Raw genomic sequence first — 20,994 nt, 5'->3', positions numbered from 1 at the left:
TATATGTGCAAATCTCATACTTATATGCTCAAATATAACACTAATCAAAAATACAATTTTTGTTACTTATAAGAGAAAAAGTAATACTTTTTCATAATAAGTAATGTTGACAAGGGTCTCTCACTTATAAGAGCAAATATAATACTTTTGTGGAAAAATATAATACTTTTAAATCGAAATATAAAAGTATTGTATTTTTCTTTAAAAGTATTACATTTACCCTAATAAGTAACAAAAATTTTATTCCTAATTAGTATTACATTTGAGCATATAAGTATGACATTTGTGCATATAAGTGTTACATTTGCATATTGACCCGACCGACCCGACCTGTCGCATGGTGAGACGGTATCACACAAGTTTTTGCCTTAATTAATTGATCAAATACTTTTTAACCGACCAATAAACAATGTACCACATGACCACATCGCCTCTTAGGCTCTTAGCCTCTTACTACATGATTATATTTTGATTTTTGTACATTTTTCTCGCGTACCTAATGCTAATTTGCACGTGGCTGGCGTGCTAAATACATATTTGCGAAAAGTCACTTAATCGCAACCGTTTGTCTTCATAACGCTCTCATTTAACGGTCACGATGCAAGTCAAAAGATCAGTCATAAGACATGTGAACAGTGAAGTTTAGCCACCTCCATTTTCTTTCCAACTTTCATAAATTTGTCGTAGGTTGTCCTCGCTCACATCTGTACTCAGTCATGGCTTCCCAGATCACCGTCGACTCACGCAGCGGCTTCTGTACATCAAACTCAACTTTTTACAGTAAGCGGAAGCCTATCCCTCTTCCGTCCCCAGAGTCGATAGATGTGACGACTTTCATATCGTCGCGGGCCCACCAGGGGAAGATTGCCTTCATCGACGCCGCCACCGGTCGCCAGCTCAGCTTTTCCGACGTTTGGAGAGCAGTGGAGTCGGTGGCGACGTCTCTCTCCGTTGACATGGGCATACGTAAGGGTCACGTTGTGCTTTTACTTTCTCCGAATTCCATCTTCTTCCCCATCATCTGTCTCGCTGTAATGTCCCTCGGCGCCGTTATAACTACCACTAACCCACTCAACACCCCCCGCGAAATCGGCAAACAGATCTCTGATTCGAAACCAGTTCTCGCTTTTACCGTTACTGAACTTCTCCCAAAACTAGCCGATTCGAATCTCCCTGTGGTGCTCATCGGAGGAAATTCCAGTTGTACACCGAAAACCAACCTGAGGATCGTGAGTAGACTGGAAGAGATGATGAGAAAGCCGCCGAGTCAGACTCGCTTCAAAGAAAGGATCACTCAGGACGACACGGCGACTCTCCTTTACTCCTCCGGCACCACCGGGGCTAGCAAGGGTGTGGTCTCCTCGCACAGAAACCTAATCGCGATGGTCCAGACGGTGGTTGGACGGTTTAGGTTAGACGACGATGCAGAGACGCAAACCTTCATCTGCACCGTGCCGATGTTTCACATCTACGGATTAGCAGCATTCGCCACCGGCCTATTAGCTTGCGGGTCGACAATTGTGATACTATCCAAATTCGAGATGGATGAAATGCTGTCAACTATTCACAAATACCGCGCATCGTATCTCCCACTGGTGCCGCCGATTCTGGTGGCGCTGATCAACTTCGCCGACTCGATTAAGAAGAAATACGATCTGAGCAGCCTGAAGAAAGTTCTCTCTGGTGGTGCCCCTTTAAGCAGGGAGGTGATTGAAGGTTTTGTGGACAAGTACCCGGGGGTGACAATCCTGCAAGGGTATGGATTGACGGAGTCGACCGGAATTGGGGCGTCGACTGACTCGTTGGAGGAGAGCCGGAAGTACGGAACGGCGGGGTTGTTGTCGCCGAGCATGGAGGCCAGAATTGTGGACCCCGATAGTGGGGAGTTATTGCCAGTGAACCGGACCGGTGAGCTGTGGCTCAGGGGATCCTGTATTATGAAAGGTATGCGACGTGGTCTTCCACTTCAACAACTAGTCAATTACTCCCTACTTTTTCTATTGCTTTATTATTCTTGTTTTATTTTATTAATTAATTAATTAATCTTTCATTTTAATTATTACGTGGACGTGGATGATGGTCCCCTATACACAGACACACAGTTTTGAAGAGAAGCCCTGGCCAAGCCGCCATATAAAATAATACTTGAATGCTTATTTTGTGCATAGTTTAGTTTAAGCTTGTCTAACACATAACTAACTGTTGCACTTGAACATAGAATAGATATATTTTTGTTCTTAGATATTTATGTATATGGTGCAAACAGGTTACTTCAGTAATGAAGAAGCGACAGCATCAACACTAGATTCAAAGGGATGGTTAAGAACTGGGGATCTGTGTTACATTGATGATGATGGATTTATATTTGTGGTTGATAGATTAAAGGAGCTGATTAAGTACAAGGGCTACCAGGTATAAATGTTGTAGTCAGTAGTACTCATTTGTTCACTCCAGGCTCCAGCTATAAGGACTGACCAACTTAGTTTTAGTGTATGTGTATGGCAATTATTATATTGATTTTAATTTGTAGGTTCCTCCGGCAGAGTTGGAGGCTTTGTTGCTAACTCACCCTGAAGTTGCTGATGTTGCTGTTATACCGTAAGCATTCTAACTTAACTTGCCCGCAATGCGATCTATAAATTTGAATATGATAACTTCACATTTTTTTCTTTTGAGTGATTATAAACTAATGAAGGAGTTTGTTATTGCTTGAAATTTAAGGTTCCCCGACAAGGATGTTGGACAGTTTCCAATGGCATATGTGGTGCGGAAAACTGGAAGTCGTATCTCAGAAAATGCAATCATGGATTTTGTTGGCAAGCAGGTAAGTGAGCTAGTGCCTAGTGGTGATATATTTAGAGTTGTACTGTAGATTTTTTTATCCATGCAAATGCAATGTATTCTTCCTCACTTAAAATTGGGTTTAGGTGGCTCCATACAAGAGGATAAGGCGAGTGGCATTTGTAGCTTCCATCCCCAAGAATCCTTCAGGCAAGATACTAAGGAAAGATTTAATAAAGCTCGCCACTTCTAAACTATGAGTCATTCAAGTTTTGCAGTATGCAGCGTGGATTGGACATTTTAATTTTCTGTTATTTAATAATACGCATTAAATCCTTTCTGTTATTGTAAAGGCTCCTAGTGAGAACTTATTTCTTAGCTAAGTTGCTCTAGAAAAGTTTGGCCATTATTTTCTTGTCTAGTTTTGACCAAGGACCTGCAGATCGAATAAGAGAAATGTGTAAATTAAATATTATTAATCATAATTATTATTGCTGGATGTTATTAATTCTTGATTGTTACGCCGTACCCAACATCTTTCTTCAAGAATTTGTCAATTTATGGCTAGAATGGGTAAAGTTATGTGATTAATATCTTTCGTTTGTTTTCTGTTTCATACAAGAAAATTAATAATTTTAAAGAAATTAGTCATTCATATTTGCATTATTTCTACTATCTACTAACTTAATAAGAACTAATAAATTTAGAAGGCGATCAGACTCTTTCGCTAGAGTAGGAGATTAAACTGGTTGCGTTCTACGGGAATCGACTTTTTTTTCAATACTTGACGTCACATGTATAATACATTAGACACAAGTGAGACTTACGTCAGTGGTCAGCATTCAAGAAAAAAAATTATAAACGCATACATGCGTTTCTAATACAGAAACGTATTTCCCAAACACTATTTTCTTATTCTAATCTATAAATTTTAAAACCTTTTCATTTTTATCAACAAATATAATTTTATTTCTATTTTAGTCTTTCACAAGTCCATGGTAAAACAATTGTTTATACTCCGTAAATTTTGAAGCACAGTGAATTACTCGGGCCGTAATTGTCCAAAGTTGCGTATAATCTAGAATTCTAGATCCTTCTGGAACTATTAAGTGTAGCCAGCCACTAGCTGGCGTCTGGCGATTTCCTTGAACCAGACGAGAGTCGCTGTAGCACATTTCTCTTCTTGCCCTTTCTCTACGTCAAAAATCTGGTTGGTTACGTTTTAGTGTTTGGACGATAATATCAATCACGCTTCAGTCTTCGATCTCCTCTCCTGTATAGGTAACTTCCTTCTTGCTGATGCTGAGCTTCATGTTTAAGATGCACATTACATTACCGAGCTCAAAGTCTGAATCCTTTTTTTCTGTCTTGATCTGAGCTATATTCCATTCCCTCAACAAAAAACAAAAAAAGGATATGCTTTTCTGAGCAGCAGTATTGTTAACTAAGATTGGTTCCTCTGAGGTGCAACTAGAAATCTTGTTGTATTCTTAACATTAGCTTTGAAACCCTTCCATACTTAAGATGCTATTTTTTTGTTGGATGCACATTGTTTGATTCCGTTGTTAATAGTAAATTACTAGAATTTGAAGTGTTTTACTGCTCATTTAAACAAAAGAGGTCTGTGGCTGCTTTTGTTTACTTCTCATTGACTATAACAGTTGTTTTCCAGGCATTAATTCCTTTCAAGCTACATGGCGGACCAGCATCCATCTGAGGATCCAAACACAAGCAATGCTTCTGGAAGAGTTTCTGAATCATCAATTAAGATCAATATCAAGACCTTAGATTCCCAGAATCATGTTTTCCATGTGGACAAGAATGTAAGCTTTATATTTTTGTCTCTGAACAATTGCTAACTTGTATGTATTGTGGTTATATAGATAATGTCTCAGAGGAGTGAGTAGTTGAGACTTTTACATAAACTGCACTATCTCTGTCCTGCCTTGTCTAGAATATGAAATACTGGACATTTGACAGATACAAATGTTGGTTTAATCATTTTCTTTCTTATCAATTAAATTAAAAACTGGTTAGATTCTTGGAACACTTCAGTGATTGTAGTTCAGTCTGAATCAATTCTACAGTCATTTTTGTATTTGCTTTCTTATGGTTTCAGATTCAAGTTTCTGCCTTGAAGGAGAAAGTAGCTGCTCAAACTGGTGTCCCTGTAGTACAGCAGAGGCTTATTTTTCGGGGGAAGGTTTTGAAGGATGACCACCTCCTTTCAGAATATCGTATCCTACATATTAGTAAACAGCAATGTTGCTGGATTTCTTTCAAGTTGTTTCCAAAACCTTTTTTTTTTTTTTACACATAGCATCAATCTATGAGATAATTTCAGATTTTATTCATTCTATTTGTGTCTTTAAGGCGAAATGTTCCAGTTGCTTTGGGAGAATTGTCTAGGAGAAACTAGATATTTGCTCCTATTTCTAAGCTTTATCCTATCTGTGGGAATACTTCTGTTCCAAAAGGAATGACCTAGTTTATTGTGATTGGAGTTAAAATTTGTGATCTCTTTGGGTATTGCGTCACAATCACATTTTTGTTGAGTATAGTATATAATATATGCTCTTTAACCTTCCTGTGAAAGATATTTCCTATAGTACTAAGTGTTTATAATAGGATGACATAAATCCTCTCATGTCCGTAGAACCATTTCTGCTTTATTGATTATCTTCATAGTTTATTAGCAGCCTTGACTTTCATAGATTTGGAGAATGGGGATGCATTGCACTTGGTAGTAAGAGAGCAGTCCCAGCAACAATCCTCATCTGGTTCCAACACTACAGAGGCTACTGCACCTAATGGTATAATAGCTAATAATTGCTTATTTTACAGCTTCCACTTTGACCACTTCTGTATTAAATTTTTAGAGATTTTATTGAATAATTTATTTTTGCACTCTAGGACAAGATCCAACCACTGGTGCCTCACGCAACCGAATTGCGCAAATTTCGCATAGTGTTATGCTAGGCACTTTCAATGTTGGTGATCAAGGAGACGGTCTTGTTCCTGATCTAAGTCGGGTGTGCAGTATAATTTTCTTTCCATTTTCTACTTTTGCCTGTGTGTTTTTATCTATTGAGAAAAACATTTCATTATTCCATTGCCTTTTAGGTTATTGGGGCAGTTTTAAACTCTGTTGGAATTGGGAGCCAGATTGGTGGCCAACATCCTGGCGTGCAGGTTATTGTTTTTCTCCATTGTTTTACAGTTACTAGATTGCTAGTGATGTAAATGTATGTGCCCATATTAGTATGTGGGTATATGGGTTCAGTTGGTTTTATGGTTTATGAACAGGTTACTGCTCCCACTTTTGCTTCACAAGGAAATGAAGCAGCAGAAGGCATCCAAAATAATCCTGGTGCTCGAAATCAGGCTGGAAATCAACTGCCTGGTCAATCTTTACCTCAAGCCATGCACATCCCACTTGGCGCAACAATTCCAGTTCCTTCACTTAACTTGGTAGGAAAAAAAGTTGTGTTTCATTATTTTTTTGGTGTATGATGTTACTGATATGCTTACATGTTCTCTCTTTTGTTTTAGCCCATACCTGATTCTTTGCACACACTGGTTGAATTTATAAAGCGCATGGAGCTTGTGTTATCACAGAATGGTAATTTTCTCAGTTTGCTTCTCTTACTTTGATCTTCTGAAATAGCTTCCTGAGAAGCTGACAAGCCTTTCCTTTTCTTTGTACTCCAGATAATCAACTAAACCAATCACCTATTGATTCTTCAAGAGTAGAGTTGCCTACAAATGCTCATGGTCTTCCAACTCCTTTGGCATTGAGCACTGTTTTGCGACTTATGGAGCATCTAGTTGGCAACCATGTTGTTTCAGCTCTATCTGTAAGAAATTTTGATCCTAGTGTGCCACCTTTTGTAAAGCTTTTACACAGGACTCTTTCATGATTGTGCTCAGTGTGTTCTTTCTGTCTGTCTGTTGTCAAACTACAATAATCATAATGCGCACATGCTGCTACTTTCCTCTGTTCATCATATTTTATAAAGAAATAACTTTCACCTAGTTTTGCTATTTTCCCTTACTTTTATTTGCTGTTTACTATCAAGTGTACTTCTACTCTAAATTTTATAGTGTGAATGATTCTAGTACAATGTTACCTTTTCTCATAAATTGCTTTGGGTAGGGTATTGTTAATCAGTCAGCTTTCTTGGGTGTTATGTATTTTCCTTTTCTCCTTTACCTTACCTTCTTTTTTAAATAAAATTCTTAAATTTTTAAATTTTTGTTTTCTTTCTTTTTTGTAATTTGCTTCAATATTGTAGCGCATTGGAGGACGTTTGGAGCATGAAAGTGATTCTACTGATCCTACAGTAAGAGGACAAATAAGGATAGAATCAGTGCAATTAGGTCTTGCAATGCAGCATTTGGGTGCTCTGTTCCTAGAGCTTGGAAGGACAATATTGACATTGCGAATGGGACAATCACCTGTATGCCCTTTAGCATGTCTTGTCCTGTTTTTATGGAAGCAGGAAGGAAATTGATTTAGAACTTTCATGTGTTCTTGCAGGCTGATTCTTCAGTCAATGCTGGTCCTGCGGTTTACATTTCTCCATCAGGGCCAAATCCTATAATGGTTCAGGTGTTTTGGCAGTGTATCTTACTAATACTGTATTTGTATTAAGCTGTTAGTAGTTAAGTTGATCTCATAAGTTCCTTATAATGTTGCAGCCTTTTCCCGTTCAAACCAACTCTCTTTTCTCTGGCTTCACTTCTGCTCCATCTAATCCAGGAGGGTTCAACCCTGTTGGGATTAGCAGTGCACCAAGGAATGTAAATATACACATACATACTGGTATGGCTCATGTTTTGGTTGTAAGCTTATTCATTTTTGTTTCTTTCCTTCCCTTTTTTGGAGGGGAGAGGGCCAGGATTCAAGATGTATACTGTACATCCATCTGGTTCAACGTATCAGAGATTACTTTCTTAATTAGGGACATCATTGGCACCCATCATTTCTGCAGTTGGTGCCAGGGCAGCCAATGGAGATGCAACTCCAGGAGAGCGTGCTAATAGAAGTGACTCTGGTGGCTCCAGTCAATCAGGGGCTGTGCCTGAAATTAATAGTTTTGCAACAGATGTACCACCAACAGACACTGTTACTTCACTCCCTGGTGCTCCACAGCCTGGTATTGTTTAAAGATTTGGTTACTATCTGAGTTGCCTATTTCTTTGCAAGCATGCTATGCGCATTCTAAAGTGTTTTAATTTGAAGGTCAATCTGAAACTGCAACCATTGAAGAGCCACCTGTCAGTTCTGGTTGTGAAAGTCAAAGGACTGAAGAAACTCAGGTTTGTAATAATGTGATTTTCTACCCTGATTGCTTCTTGTAACTTACCAGGACTGATTAACTAATTAGTAATTATTGTCAGATTCAAGTCCAATCTCAGCAAATACCAGAAGGGCCTTCAAGCAGTTTGGCAGGCAGCTCTCAGGGAATTGATGGTTCTAGTAGTTCATTACCTGAACCACTTGGATTGGGGATGGGAGGTTTGCAACTGAAAGTAAGGATGCCCTACCCCCCTCCCATATATTTGTCTAGTTTTGTTGGTTATGTAGATGAAGGAAGCTTTCAATAGTTTGTTATTATAAGTTGGATTAAAATTGGGTATGAATCGAACACTCAAAAGAAAGGGGGCTCAAAACCTGCCTAGTTAGAGATGTTTGAACTGCCAGCTCGATTGGAAAACACCTTCATGATTGTGATGCACACAATAACCTTCAGTCTTTCACCTTTCATTTTCTTTACCAAATACAAGTGCACTCTTCTAACATGCTTAAGCAGCAAATCTTACAAATCTGATTGAAATTACTGAGTTTTATTGGTGTTTAATGTACCTTGAAAATTAGGATTATGTGGTTCTTTGGTTGCTTACGTTTGATGTTGTATGCTTTTTCTTTCTTGGTGTACTGTTGAGATCAGAAGAAAATCAAGCAGTCAAGTTCACAAGGAAAGGGTGGCAACGGTGCAGCTACCCCCTGTGTAAATTCCCTACCTTCAGTACGGTTCTCTCATTCAGCTAGGGAAACTCTGGAGAGTACAAACTCCCGAGGAAATGACCAATCTGGCATTGCAAACGCAATGTCACAAGTTCTTCAAAGTCCTGCTTTGAACGGTCTTTTAAGCGGGGTCTCACAACAAACTGGGGTTGGTTCTCCTGATGTCTTCAGGAATATGTTGCAGCAATTTACTCAGAGCCCAGCAATGATGAATGCTGTCAGTCAAATGGCTCAACAGATTGATACTCAAGATCTTGGAAGCATGTTTGCTGGATTGGGTGCCGGCCAGGGTGGTGGTGTAGATTTTTCCAATATGCTTCAGCAAATGATGCCACTTGTATCCCAAGCTCTTGGTGGTGTTTCAACTGCAACTCAACAAGCTCCCCCAATGGAAGTCGGGGCAAATGAAGGTGGTGCAAGGAGAGAAACAATACCAACTGCTGAAAATGCTCAGGTTTGTACTTGTCAACAAAGATTACTTCAATGACGATTAAGGGCTTACATACTCATTGTCACATGATACTAGTGTTGTTGTATTCATAGGATTGTGCCATTACAGCATGCATGATATATTGATGTATTTTGGGAATTTTGTGTAAACACATTCTGTATATGGAGCTGTGTTTAGATTCCATGTGTAATCTGCTTTAAAAGGTTATTACTCCTTGAATCTGAAGCATTCCTTTGTTTAAACAGAGTGGCCTCCAAGAAGTGGCTCAAAGGATAGAACTTAACAACTCACCCGAAGAGATATTCCGTGGTGTAGTTGAAAGTGTGGTTCGCGGGCAACATAATGGGAGCCTTGTGAATCATTTGTGCAGTACAGAAGGCCTTGCAAATGTGAGTATATTGGATAAACTACTAATGTACCCATTCTTAATTTAAGCCATCAATTGACTTGATTACACTATTGGATTGGCAGGAATTTATGGAGGTGTTGCGTCATGATATCTCCCAACGACTTCAAGACGAAACAAGGAAGGACCACTAGGAAATCGTAACAGTTTGTCATTTATCTTCACTGCCATGGGATCAGCTTCAGCCAGTGTTATCTTTTTAAAACACTTTTGTAAGAAATTACGAATATTAAACATTACATCTAAGAGATAATATGAACATTTTATCCTTCCTTAACTATATATTTTATGAGCCAAGAAAGGGATACCGTTGTTTCATTGGAAAAATAATGTCAATTGAACATAATATTAGTGAAAATACCTTAATACAAATATTGAAACCACTTCAGAAAATTGAGTACTTGTTACTCTATTTGATCGTTCACTAAATACAGGTATGTCATATTTTTTTGCATTAAGAAAGACTAAATAGACTAAATAACATGATTGGCGTGGTGGTTCAGCACCTCATCCCTTAAGCATGAGATTGAGGATTTGATCCCTATCCAATGTGAATGGGTCAAATCATTTGACTAGACCTCTACCACTTAGTGTACTGACATACCTTTAGGAAAAAACCCAAAAAAAAAAAAAAAGACTACCCAGCCAAAAACAAAACCCCTGTCAACACAGTTGACAGTTGAAAACACAGAAATCAGCCGCATCCAAAATGCAGCTCTCACATATTCGTTCAGACTTTCAAATTTCAATAATCACTTTGAGTTACTCAATGGTTTCTGTTCTTCATCAGAGTGATCGCTGGCTCTCAGCAGGCCAATAGCAGTAGTCACAGAACACCATCCTCCTGCAGAAAATGGATTATATATTCCTGAAGCAAGCTTGATTTCCATTCCCACAGCCAATCAAAGGACATTGGGAAACAGACTCAACCAACACTGACCATGCAAATTTTAATGTGATAAGATAGACATGCCCAGAGAAATGTTGCAAATCTATTTTGTAACCTTTTTGTACAAGAAAATCTGACAGGTACAATATGATCTGTACAAGTACATGAATCAGGCATGTTAACCAACAATTATGGACCCTCAGACAAAATTACAAATCACCTACAAGCTGATCTAAATAAGCTAACTGCGCATTCGTTTCCTCAGACCTCCATCATCTGTATAACCCTGTAGATAAATTTGAGTAAAGAGTTTTATTATTGACCATGAACCACTTCTATTCTAAAGTTAATACTTCAGTGGAACTTATTTCACATAAGACTCACCTCATCATGTTTTTTGGAAGCCTCAATGCAACTGCTACTAGAGTCAGACCTGCATTTTGCATGCACAATGGGACCTAATTGAGACCTATCCATCCCAGTTGTTGACCCAGTTGGTGCATTCATGTAGACAGCCCCCCTGAACATCCATTCCTCAGTCTCATCACTATAAAAATCATCAAAAGGCTCACCACATAAAGCACAAGCATTCTGCTCATCATCTGCAGGAACAGCTAGTTCATCATCATCCTTCTTCTCCACAACATCTTCAAGAGGTAGAAATCCAGGAACTGCATCGGTGCCCAATGCCTCTGCACTACTGAGCCACATACTAAGACTTACAAACCACTTACGAGAAGGGTTATGCTTGCGGTTTTTAGATAGCCGGTTCTTGGTTACATGCCAATCCATGTGATTGCTATGAGCATCTTGGGATTTGAATCGAAGACCACATGTTGTGCACTGCCTAGGAAGGGCAGAGTATAGAGCAGTTATTGTTGACTCATGACGCTCCTTTAGGACTTCCATATTGAACTCAGTGCCCACAGAGTCCTAAACTTTGTATCACAAAGGTAAGAATTTTTGGCAAAATTAACTAAACAGAAAGTTTTAACATATAAAAGGAATATAATACCTCTGGAGGAGCTTGATTTGATAATGAAACCAACCCTTGAGCCACCAAAGTGTTGATCAAATTGGAAAAAGTACCACCTTGGGGAGCACTTTGAGTGCCTTGACCAGAAGGTTGAAATGTAGGCATCATTTGAGGTGCACCAGGAGTTGGAACTCTAGCTATGGGTGGCAAGGCTGCTCCAGTGAACTGCAAAGATGTATTTGGGATATTCACCATAGGCAGAGTAGATTGCACACCAGATACACCCTGACCTTGTGGAGTGTAGCCATAATTCAATGGTGGCATTAGAGTATGAGTTGAAACTACCATTGCAACTGGTGGAACCTTATTCTGTAGAACATCCCGACACGGCAACTGTGGTTGTGATAGAGAAATTTGTCCAGACCTTTGATGATTTAATGGGGCTGCACCAGGATGTTGAACAGGCAAACGAGGCAACTCAAACTGTGGTTTGAGATCTATATTATCAATACGTCGCTCATTCAGACCATGATTAGCAACTGTATTCATAGCATCAAACTGATCCCTTATCTGTTTTTGAGGTGGGATCCTAGATGTTGAATTTAATAACTGAGAATTATGCCTGCTTATTGTGGGCCATGCACCAGTTGAAAGCCCTGTGTTAACTGCTTGAACATCCTGAACTGAAGAGTTAAAACCAGGATTCACTCTTGAAGCAACACTTGGGGGCTTCCAAAATTTTCCATCTGCAGTTGTTAAATTTCCAACTAAATGAATCTTTTGCTCACCCACTTTAGTTGAAAGACGCATTGAGGGACCTCTTCCACCTCCTTCAACCCTAATACGGTGATGGGATTGCTGTGGGAAATCTTGTGGCAGAAACTGAGATTCTTGACTATAACTTGGAGCTGGAATAAGAGATGCCTCCTCATAGAATCCTGGAATCTTACTAGTTACCCCTCGTCCAGACTGCAGTTCAGAAATTAGTTTTCAATAAATATTCTCTTTTAGGACCAAATAACATTTCATAACAGCAACAATAACAGAAAACAACAATAAAACACAAACGATAGTATTTAAGCCTCGAGTATCAAATGAATTGGTGAAAAGGCACCAACTGTATTCCTGTACTAGGTTTTTCTCATTTAACTATTTTTCTTGGCCATATAACTGAAACAGTTAGTGATGACAAGAATAGTCTCCCAAATGAAATTTATCAGGGTGTAAAAAACAAAAGGAAAAGAATATCAAATGATCATCACTATGGCAGTGTTCTGCACAGGTTGCGGCTTTGTGATAAAAGTTAAAAGACAATGAAGATCATTTAAAAGCAAGGTATAGAAAACAAAAATCAATGCATAACGTAGGTAAATATACAACAATGAAGTCAATATCATCCACATTGGAAGAGACCTTAACTAAAGAATGCTGGGCCTGATCTGATAAGCTCCTTCTGGGATCATTGATAGCAGATACGGCTTGAAGAGAACCAACACGGGGTCCGGTTATAAATCTCCCAGATGGTGGCATAGATGATGAAAAATCATTACGCCGACTAGGATCTCCAAGTGTTGGACTCATGTCTTCCCAATTAAATTCTTCCTCTTCAGTATTTTGCCATGTTTTAACACCTACCCTTTTGCCGATTCCATTTGCATCTGGCTGACCAAGCTTATGGTGATGATATAATGCTTTTTCCCTTTCATCTATTCCATATGCATCAATCAGAGCTCTAGGTCCTTGAAGGTCAACTCCTTTTTTGACACTATATGCAACAGAGTTTTCCAACCGCTGACTGCTATCATCATGTAAAAGATTTCTGTGCCAGTCAATTGTCTCATCATCTCCAGCCATTACTCCATTAAGCCCATAATCTATTCTAGAATGAGATGGTGATGGCCTTTCAGAAATTTGTGAACTTTCTACAGCAAAATCATCAACTGGTGGTGAGAGTGACCTTGCTCGTCCCACACCAAAAGGAGAAGATGACCGTACAGTCCTTGCAGCTGCAGTAGGAAGCAATTTTGCAGCATCTATGTCAGAAGATTTAAGTCCGGCACAACCAGTAGAGCTCAACTTTTCAGCTCCTACCTGCAAAGAGTTTTACCATTATAAAAGATTTTTCAGTTGTTAGTGTAGAACTCAATTACATTAAACTACTTTTTATTAGCTAAGAGTTGCAAACCTATTTCATACCATGCATCTCAATTGCACTGATGCAGAGGCTGTTTTGAGGGAATAAAAAACTCACAGCATTTATAGTTGAATGCCCTACTAATTGTCTTCTCGCTTCCAAATATTTTGGATTTACATGTATTCCATGACCTGGCCGAGGAGATTCAGAAGCTCTCAAGTTGGTCAAGCCAGAAGATTGATGGCTTGTGGATGGGGAAAACTGGAGGCAAGCCTCAATCTTGTGGAGAACAGATGATGGGAAAACTGTTGACCAGGTACCAAATAGGTGGCGCAGGGCAGCAAACATGTTGGGCTGGACTTGTCTGTAGGCCTCACAAAACACCTGAGGGAATACACATACCATACTGATCTTAAAAGAGTGTAACTATCTATCAGATAGAGCTGTCAATGGACATGATTTAAAATACTCACCTCAGGCAAACGGGCAGATAAGTGCCTTATATATTCCCTGCCTATATTCTTTACAATACTGTCAAGAAGGTAAAGAGATGGCAATTTCTGCTCAACTGGGGCCTGAAGACAAATTTGAGCATTAAGTAAAAAGAACTGCAGTAAACTAAACCACTCTGAAGCCTATAGAATAAGATAGTGAAGGAAGAGATAAATTTTATTAAAAAAAAAAAAAAAACATCACTTTCAGTAAAGGTTATTACAAGAATGGGATAAAATTGTTCTGAACCAACATGTCAACATTCCAGTCTTATCTCAATCAACAGCCCAAGACAAATGCTTCAGGCATAAAATTATGATTATGTATCATTACGAACCAACTTAATGACAAAAGAAATACCCAAATTAATATTTAAGGTGCATCACTGGAACAGCAGTAGTTGAGATATTGAAGAATCATCTGCTGCACCCCTTTTTTTCCAAGGGGATCAAGGTGAAAATTATTTACTGCTTGGTGTGTTTCCATAAGAAACAGTTATATTTTAGCTACACATGACTTATATAAATACATGCCCTAAACTTTATTTCCCAAATTCATGATGCATATAATACTGCAAGTTTGCTCCTGCTTAATTCAGATGTCTTACTGGACATGTAGTCTTTTGTTCTCAGAATTTATTTACTTTTTCCCTTTGTACCCAATAGAGATCAATGATAAAAGACCAAAAGTTCAAATTGCACATTTCAGCTTTCTTAAACTATAATACAATTCAAAAAAATAAATAAATAAATAAAGGAACAAATTCCAATTTTACCGCATAAAATTACACGGCAAATACGGACCTCCAGAATACGAGCACAGATTGCATTCGCAATGCCCTGGCCGTGCTCTCTCTGCTCCCCAGCAATTATGGTTAGTTCAGTAATGATAGGCTTCGAATTGAAAGTCAAGTCCGACAACACAATCTCATAAAGCTTCACAACCTCATCCATAGTAGGAGGCGAAATGACACCGTCTTCCGAAGAAACCCTAACCTCCTCATCTCGCTGCTTCAACATGGCCTTAAACCGGTCGAGTATTGAGGGCGGCGCGGACTTTGAAGCTCCCGCAGATGTATCGTTTAACATTTGCTTAGAGTTAGCGAAGCTGCCTCCAATGGCCGCTCTAGGGTTCTGCAGTCTTGGTTCGTTCATTGAGTCGATAATCGATAAACAGATAATAAAGAAAAACGAATAGAAGATACTCCGCAAGTTCAGAGCCTCGACTGAGTAATTGTTAGGATTTTGAACCACCGTGCACGGTGGCGATAGCGGAGGAGAGATAAAGGGCCGTTACAGCCCATCCGATTCAGAGAGGGGTTTAGAGTATAGACTATGAAACAGACATCACCGACGTATGGATTGGCAAAGCACTCAGGCGTAAAATCGCGGGCTCGGGGCTCCGATTCTGGTAATCTGGGTCAAATTATGGCAATTTGCACATTTGATCCTTAAAATGACAGTGGGGTGTTTGGCAAACGGCTGATTAGTTTATAGCTGATAGTTGGTTGATTTAGCTAGTGCCTAGTAGTTGATGGCTGGTTACGTTAATTGGTTTGACCAACTGGTTGTATTATCTGGTTATAAAAAACTGTTTGGTAAATTAGCTGTTTACTAGTAGCTGATTGAATGTAAAATGACATTTAAGGGTATGAGTGTATTGTATTATTTCAACCTTTAAATATAACAAGAAGATAAACTCTTATTAATAAATCTCTATTAATAACACGAAGATAAACTCATTTCTAAATATCATTTTGTACACCTTTCAGTGCGGTGAGGATATAATATGTTTCTCAAATAATAGTTCTATTTGATTATTTTAATGATTACTTGAAAATTCGTTCAAATAATAGTTCAATCCTTTGGTCTATTCCATTGGTAATCACCAAGTTAGCATATCGTGTTATTGTAACCTAGATAATGAATGGTGCTAACTAAGGATCAAAAGTTTGATTCCTCGCATGTATAATACAGGATTGTCATTTAAATTTCAAAGAAGATTGTTCCCGTTGATGCTATTAAATGCAATGATTATTAATGAAAGTCAAGATTAAACATTATCACATGTGAAATTGCTACTAAAGAGATCGGTGTTTAAAGGTTAAACTATGAAAAATATAAATTTTAAAATTTTTCGAATATTAAATTTTAATTTAATAAAAACAATATTAATTACCATATATAATTTAATATTAATATTACTAATATTTAGTCCGTGCATTGCACGGGTACATGGCCAATTGTATGTCGCTACATCTCGAATTAACAATCCAAATGGTCTTTAAATAGTGATTGCCAACGACTCAAGTACAACTTCTACATCAACCACTAACGTTGTATATCATCAAGTTTTCAATAATTTGTAATATTGTAAAAAATTGTTCTTATTAATAATATAAGTTGTATTTGAATATTTATTGTTTACCATTTGCATGTTTGTTTTTTATTTGTTCCATTTGTAATTTAAATATAAGTTTTAATTTTTTATCTTGTGTTTTCTGAATATAATAATTTAAATTATTATTATTGCATACAATTGGGCAATAAGTTTAACAATTTTTATCCCGTGCATCACACGGGCACTATACTAGTAATTATAAAATTTGGATATCATCTATACTTTTTTTAAGGGCATAAGTTAATTATTTTTGTTTATTTAACTCTCATTAAATTATATGAGTATTCTAAAACAATTTTTATTACGTATTTATTTTCTATTATTATTATTATTTAAAATAACAAACCCATCACCCGTTGTTTTATTATTATTATTATTATAAAATAAAAAACGCACCATCCATTTAAAAGTAAATCCCATTAATTCCAAAGGATAAAATAGTCAATATACCCTTGTTCCCAGTAAGCTAATACAAAAAGCTACATTCATTAGCTTTTCAATTTTCAGCTTATTGGCCCAATAAGTCATTTGCCAAACATTTCAAAATAGCTTATTGGTTGGTCAAACAGCTAAACTTGGTCAAATAAGCTAAAATTTGGCTTATAAGCCAATAACCAAACACCCCCAGTGTTTTGTGAATCATATCTTTAAGTATGTATAAGGTGTTACTAAATTGTCTCACTGCAATGATTTATTAACTTTTTTAGTTTAAAATAATCTTAGTTTATCTTCTTATAATCTTTGCTAGTTAAGTTCACACGAAAAATTTACTCAGTGTACATTCTTAAGTAGTGACTGTAAATTTTTCTTCTCGCAAAATAATAATAATAATAAATAATTTATTTTAGTCTCCTAATAATTGCTAACATTAACTCTCATATGCTCAATATAATGCAATAATAATATATCCTAAAATAAGAAGGGGCAAAATCACAAATATATGCTCATAGTCTTCCATATACTCTGTAATTTATAACATACTCATAGATACATCTAGCTAGGTCTACCTTTTTTTTTGAGTCCTACTGACTCTGTTACAATGTAGTATATGTTCATAGTTACTTTCTCTACCTACTGAAGCACAAAGAGACAAATAGCCCATCTAGCTAGGTCTACATTGGAATTTAAAATGTAATTATTAGGATTATCATCAACATATATTATTGTTCATGGGAGTATCCGTAAAGTTGAAAACAAATATATAATATTTGAATATCAAACTCAATGGATATAAAAATATGTGCAATAAGAGAAAACTGAAGAAAATATCAAAATGGTCTCAAGACAAATTAAACATGACAACAGATACTAGTGGTACTTGGTGTCCCGGTTTACGCTTCAACATGGATGATGGGAGTGAGTTCGAGCCTCAGTGGAGCCAACTGTTGACTCTAAAAAAACATGAGAATTTGAGAATGAGGATGCAAATAATAATAATAATTAATTAATTAATTAATAATCACCCATTAGCACTGGGCTGGATTTTTCAGCCCCCACGTCACCTGACATTTAAGTTTAAGATTGGGCTCATTCAAAACAAAATGAAAATATTTTGCTTGAACCCTTTTTACTAGGCCTAAACTAAAACTACTAGACAAATGGCCCATTATTTTTCTGAATGGTCCTTGAGCTCATAGTCCACACCACAATAATGATTGCCAAATCTGTGATAAAACTTCATCCACTCAGAACTCATGCCGTAATGGGTGATTGTCATGCACTGCAACTATATATACTGCGCCCCATTCATTGAATATAAATATTTTCGATCAGGATAAATATTCAAAATGTTTTTTAAAAAATACCAACCAATTTACAAAAGTGAACTATTTTTTTTTTGAAGATGAGTCATGGTGCGATTATCATTCCACCATATATTTGATTTGCTTAAAATAGATTAAATAGTAAAAACAATTTAAATTTTCATAAAGGAGAATAAAAATATAATGCAGATGTGACAGATGTTAAGTTACACTTTGGCGGTATATGCAGCTAGATAGCAATTATACATGTTCAATTTCAAATTATAGTTATGTCTTTTAAAAAGTGTAATCATTTGATGCATAAGTCCAATCTGATGTGTATAATGTATGCCAAACATCTTTACGATGTTTCCTTGTAATGTTTTGGAGTCGTTTCACATGTCAATCGCTTTCAAGTATGGCCTACAAAATGAAATGCGTACCAAACTGTTGACTTCTCCTTGCAGCGCAGCGCAGCGCAGCTTCAATATAATTCCACCGCGCCTAACATCCATCATATCCATGGTAATGTATATATGTATGTTCACATTGCTAGCTAGCTGTCCCTTAACAAACATATGTATATATGCCGCATGTTAAGGATTTCTTTTTCATTATCTTAATAACGAGGTAAACGACCGTGTTTCTAGTAGCTGTCTGACTTGACCATCCATATACATATATGCATTGTCTAGCTGTCCATGATTGTCTATCAGCTCCAGCCTCCATGCATGTTTACTCAAATATATATTCCATTAATTGCGCCATATTGGCTCCTTAACGTGTACCAATCTGTTTTAGTTTTTGCCCCTTTGGGTCAAATTCCAACCCCCATACTTTACGGCTATTAGCTGCATTTTATTTATTTCTTTATTTTAGCTTAGGTGATCCAATTCCGTTGTGAATTTACTTTCATAACTCATCTGATCCACTTTGAACTTTTTTATAGCTTATACCAATCAACAGGTCCGGTACTATCATTTTATAGATATGATATATATTTAAGACATTGACAAAATATAGTTAATATAAATTAATTAATCAAGTTAAATAATCTTTACAATTCATAACTCATTATAAAAGCTTATAGAAAACACATGTATAAATATTAGAAGTGTAATCAAGATGTCTTGAACACTTCTTTAAAATAACAAACTAAGCTATTTTGTCTTTAATTAAAATTTGTGTATTATACACACACACACACACATATATATAGGGGTGGGTCCCCTCCCAACATGGATCATGAGCAAGCGGACCGTTACCCAGGACTGCCAACCAACGCACTCACATCGTACCATTCGTACCCATGTCATCTTCATTTTAAGTCCTAGTTACATGCACGATAATATCATAATTCATATCTTTCTTGAATTTATAAATTATATATTGCTATCATTCAAAGTTAATAAGAACACGTACTTAATAAGTTAAATACTTATTTTTTATTTAATATTACATTTGATAATATAAGTATTATATTATATATTGACCTGAACCGTTTCACAAATAATCCGTGAGACGATCTCATACGAACTTGTACTTTTAAATAATTCATTTTTAGTTTGGCCCACATGTTGCGAGCTAGATATGAACATGTTTAATTCTTATATTTCATATTCCAACGCTGCTCGAATTTATCAATGTACGTACTGTTATTACAAACTTTTATAACGCGGCAATTCAAATTTAAAAAAAAAAAAAAACATTAAAAAGTTTGTAAAGTTTGTAAGGAATAGATTTTTTTATTTTTTTTTAAATAATGCATATAACGTAGTTGTATTACTTGTATACTTAGATATTTGTGCAGACTGCATGATAGTTATTGTCTCATACCGTGGCCAACTTGCCTACAGTCTGCATCTATCACCGAGCAAGACGAATCACAAAGTAAATATTCCTATATCCAACCTTTCATCCTATCTACTATATCTCTAATTTAGAGATGACAATTTTAATCCGTCCGTAGCTATTCATCCGAATTCATCGATCTCTTGCGAATCGAGTTTTTGGGTGATAGTGGATAGGTTGATATGGTAAGTTTTAAAAATTTAAACTTATCGTGAGTCAAATTAGATGCGGATTTTATATACAAAATTTGCATAGAGCCCAATCCAATTTACCATGTATGTGTGGCTAACTCTAAAAAAAATTATAATTGTGGTTAACATTATACTATTTTAGTTCTAAATTAATAAGTTAATTATTTGAATTTTCTTAACAATTTAGTTATTGTATTTGAATATTCAATGTTTTAATTAGTGAATTTTATTATTTGAAGTCATTTTTAAGTTCTGTGCGTTATATATATATGAGAAATATGCTAATTATTTTCAAAAAAAAAAAAAAGAAGAAAAAAAAAGAGAGAATGCTAAAACTATTATGATAATAATACAATGTATATATAGGTTCCAAGAACAAATTCCAAGCGTAGAGCCGGCCAATCATGTGCAAACTTTAATAATTCATTTTAATTAATTTGATGAGGTAGAAAGACAAATGAATTCATGTGCTCTGCAATACTTCAACCACGTGATGAGAATTTGATGCCATATTGTCTTGTACGTACATTGAAGTTAAAATATATTTTTAAAATTTTAATTAAACATATATATATATATATATATATATATATATATATATATATATATATATATATATATATATATATATATATATATATATATATATA

At 36.5% G+C, this 20,994-nt stretch overlaps 3 protein-coding genes across 8 annotated transcripts; 2 read left to right on the top strand and 1 right to left on the bottom strand.

Annotated features, from left to right (window-relative positions):
- The first annotated feature begins 657 nt into the window (after positions 1 to 657).
- LOC116025934 (4-coumarate--CoA ligase-like 5) lies at positions 658 to 3,289 on the top strand. Its single transcript, XM_031267314.1, has 5 exons — positions 658 to 1,944; positions 2,267 to 2,412; positions 2,531 to 2,598; positions 2,722 to 2,824; positions 2,928 to 3,289. Exons 1-5 carry the CDS (start codon positions 717 to 719, stop codon positions 3,039 to 3,041), a joined length of 1,659 nt encoding a protein of 552 aa, XP_031123174.1. The 5' UTR covers positions 658 to 716; the 3' UTR covers positions 3,042 to 3,289.
- A 601-nt stretch (positions 3,290 to 3,890) lies between these two features.
- On the top strand, positions 3,891 to 9,974 carry LOC116026210 (ubiquitin-like domain-containing protein CIP73). 4 transcript variants are annotated; one of them, XM_031267685.1, is made up of 18 exons: positions 3,891 to 4,062; positions 4,443 to 4,604; positions 4,901 to 5,018; positions 5,496 to 5,594; positions 5,695 to 5,813; positions 5,905 to 5,973; positions 6,088 to 6,252; positions 6,334 to 6,403; positions 6,493 to 6,638; positions 7,077 to 7,241; positions 7,322 to 7,393; positions 7,483 to 7,606; positions 7,746 to 7,940; positions 8,027 to 8,103; positions 8,185 to 8,316; positions 8,736 to 9,266; positions 9,509 to 9,652; positions 9,735 to 9,974. In XM_031267685.1, the coding sequence occupies exons 2-18, from the start codon at positions 4,476 to 4,478 to the stop codon at positions 9,801 to 9,803; spliced, it is 2,424 nt and encodes an 807-aa protein (XP_031123545.1). In that variant the 5' UTR covers positions 3,891 to 4,062; positions 4,443 to 4,475; the 3' UTR covers positions 9,804 to 9,974. The 4 variants fall into 4 exon arrangements, with proteins under 4 accessions (XP_031123545.1, XP_031123544.1, XP_031123547.1 ...); XM_031267684.1 differs by having other exon boundaries at positions 3,892 to 4,062; positions 4,454 to 4,604; XM_031267687.1 differs by having other exon boundaries at positions 3,893 to 4,062; positions 4,454 to 4,604; positions 7,776 to 7,940.
- A 540-nt stretch (positions 9,975 to 10,514) lies between these two features.
- On the bottom strand, positions 10,515 to 15,498 carry LOC116026209 (polyadenylation and cleavage factor homolog 4-like). Of its 3 annotated transcripts, none has more exons than XM_031267680.1 (7): positions 14,964 to 15,498; positions 14,142 to 14,243; positions 13,786 to 14,052; positions 12,948 to 13,625; positions 11,574 to 12,503; positions 10,943 to 11,491; positions 10,515 to 10,844 (listed from the first exon to the last, which is right to left on the bottom strand). In XM_031267680.1, the coding sequence occupies exons 1-7, from the start codon at positions 15,312 to 15,314 to the stop codon at positions 10,800 to 10,802; spliced, it is 2,922 nt and encodes a 973-aa protein (XP_031123540.1). In that variant the 5' UTR covers positions 15,315 to 15,498; the 3' UTR covers positions 10,515 to 10,799. The 3 variants fall into 3 exon arrangements, with proteins under 3 accessions (XP_031123540.1, XP_031123541.1, XP_031123543.1); XM_031267681.1 differs by having other exon boundaries at positions 12,954 to 13,625; XM_031267683.1 differs by lacking the exon at positions 13,786 to 14,052.
- Between the last annotated feature and the right edge of the window lie 5,496 nt (positions 15,499 to 20,994).

The sequence above is a fragment of the Ipomoea triloba genome, chromosome 7 (assembly GCF_003576645.1).
Source record: "Ipomoea triloba cultivar NCNSP0323 chromosome 7, ASM357664v1".
Taxonomy (NCBI): domain Eukaryota; kingdom Viridiplantae; phylum Streptophyta; class Magnoliopsida; order Solanales; family Convolvulaceae; genus Ipomoea; species Ipomoea triloba.
The sequence above is the reverse complement of the archived record's forward strand: the minus strand, read 5'-3'. Positions and strand labels throughout refer to the sequence as shown.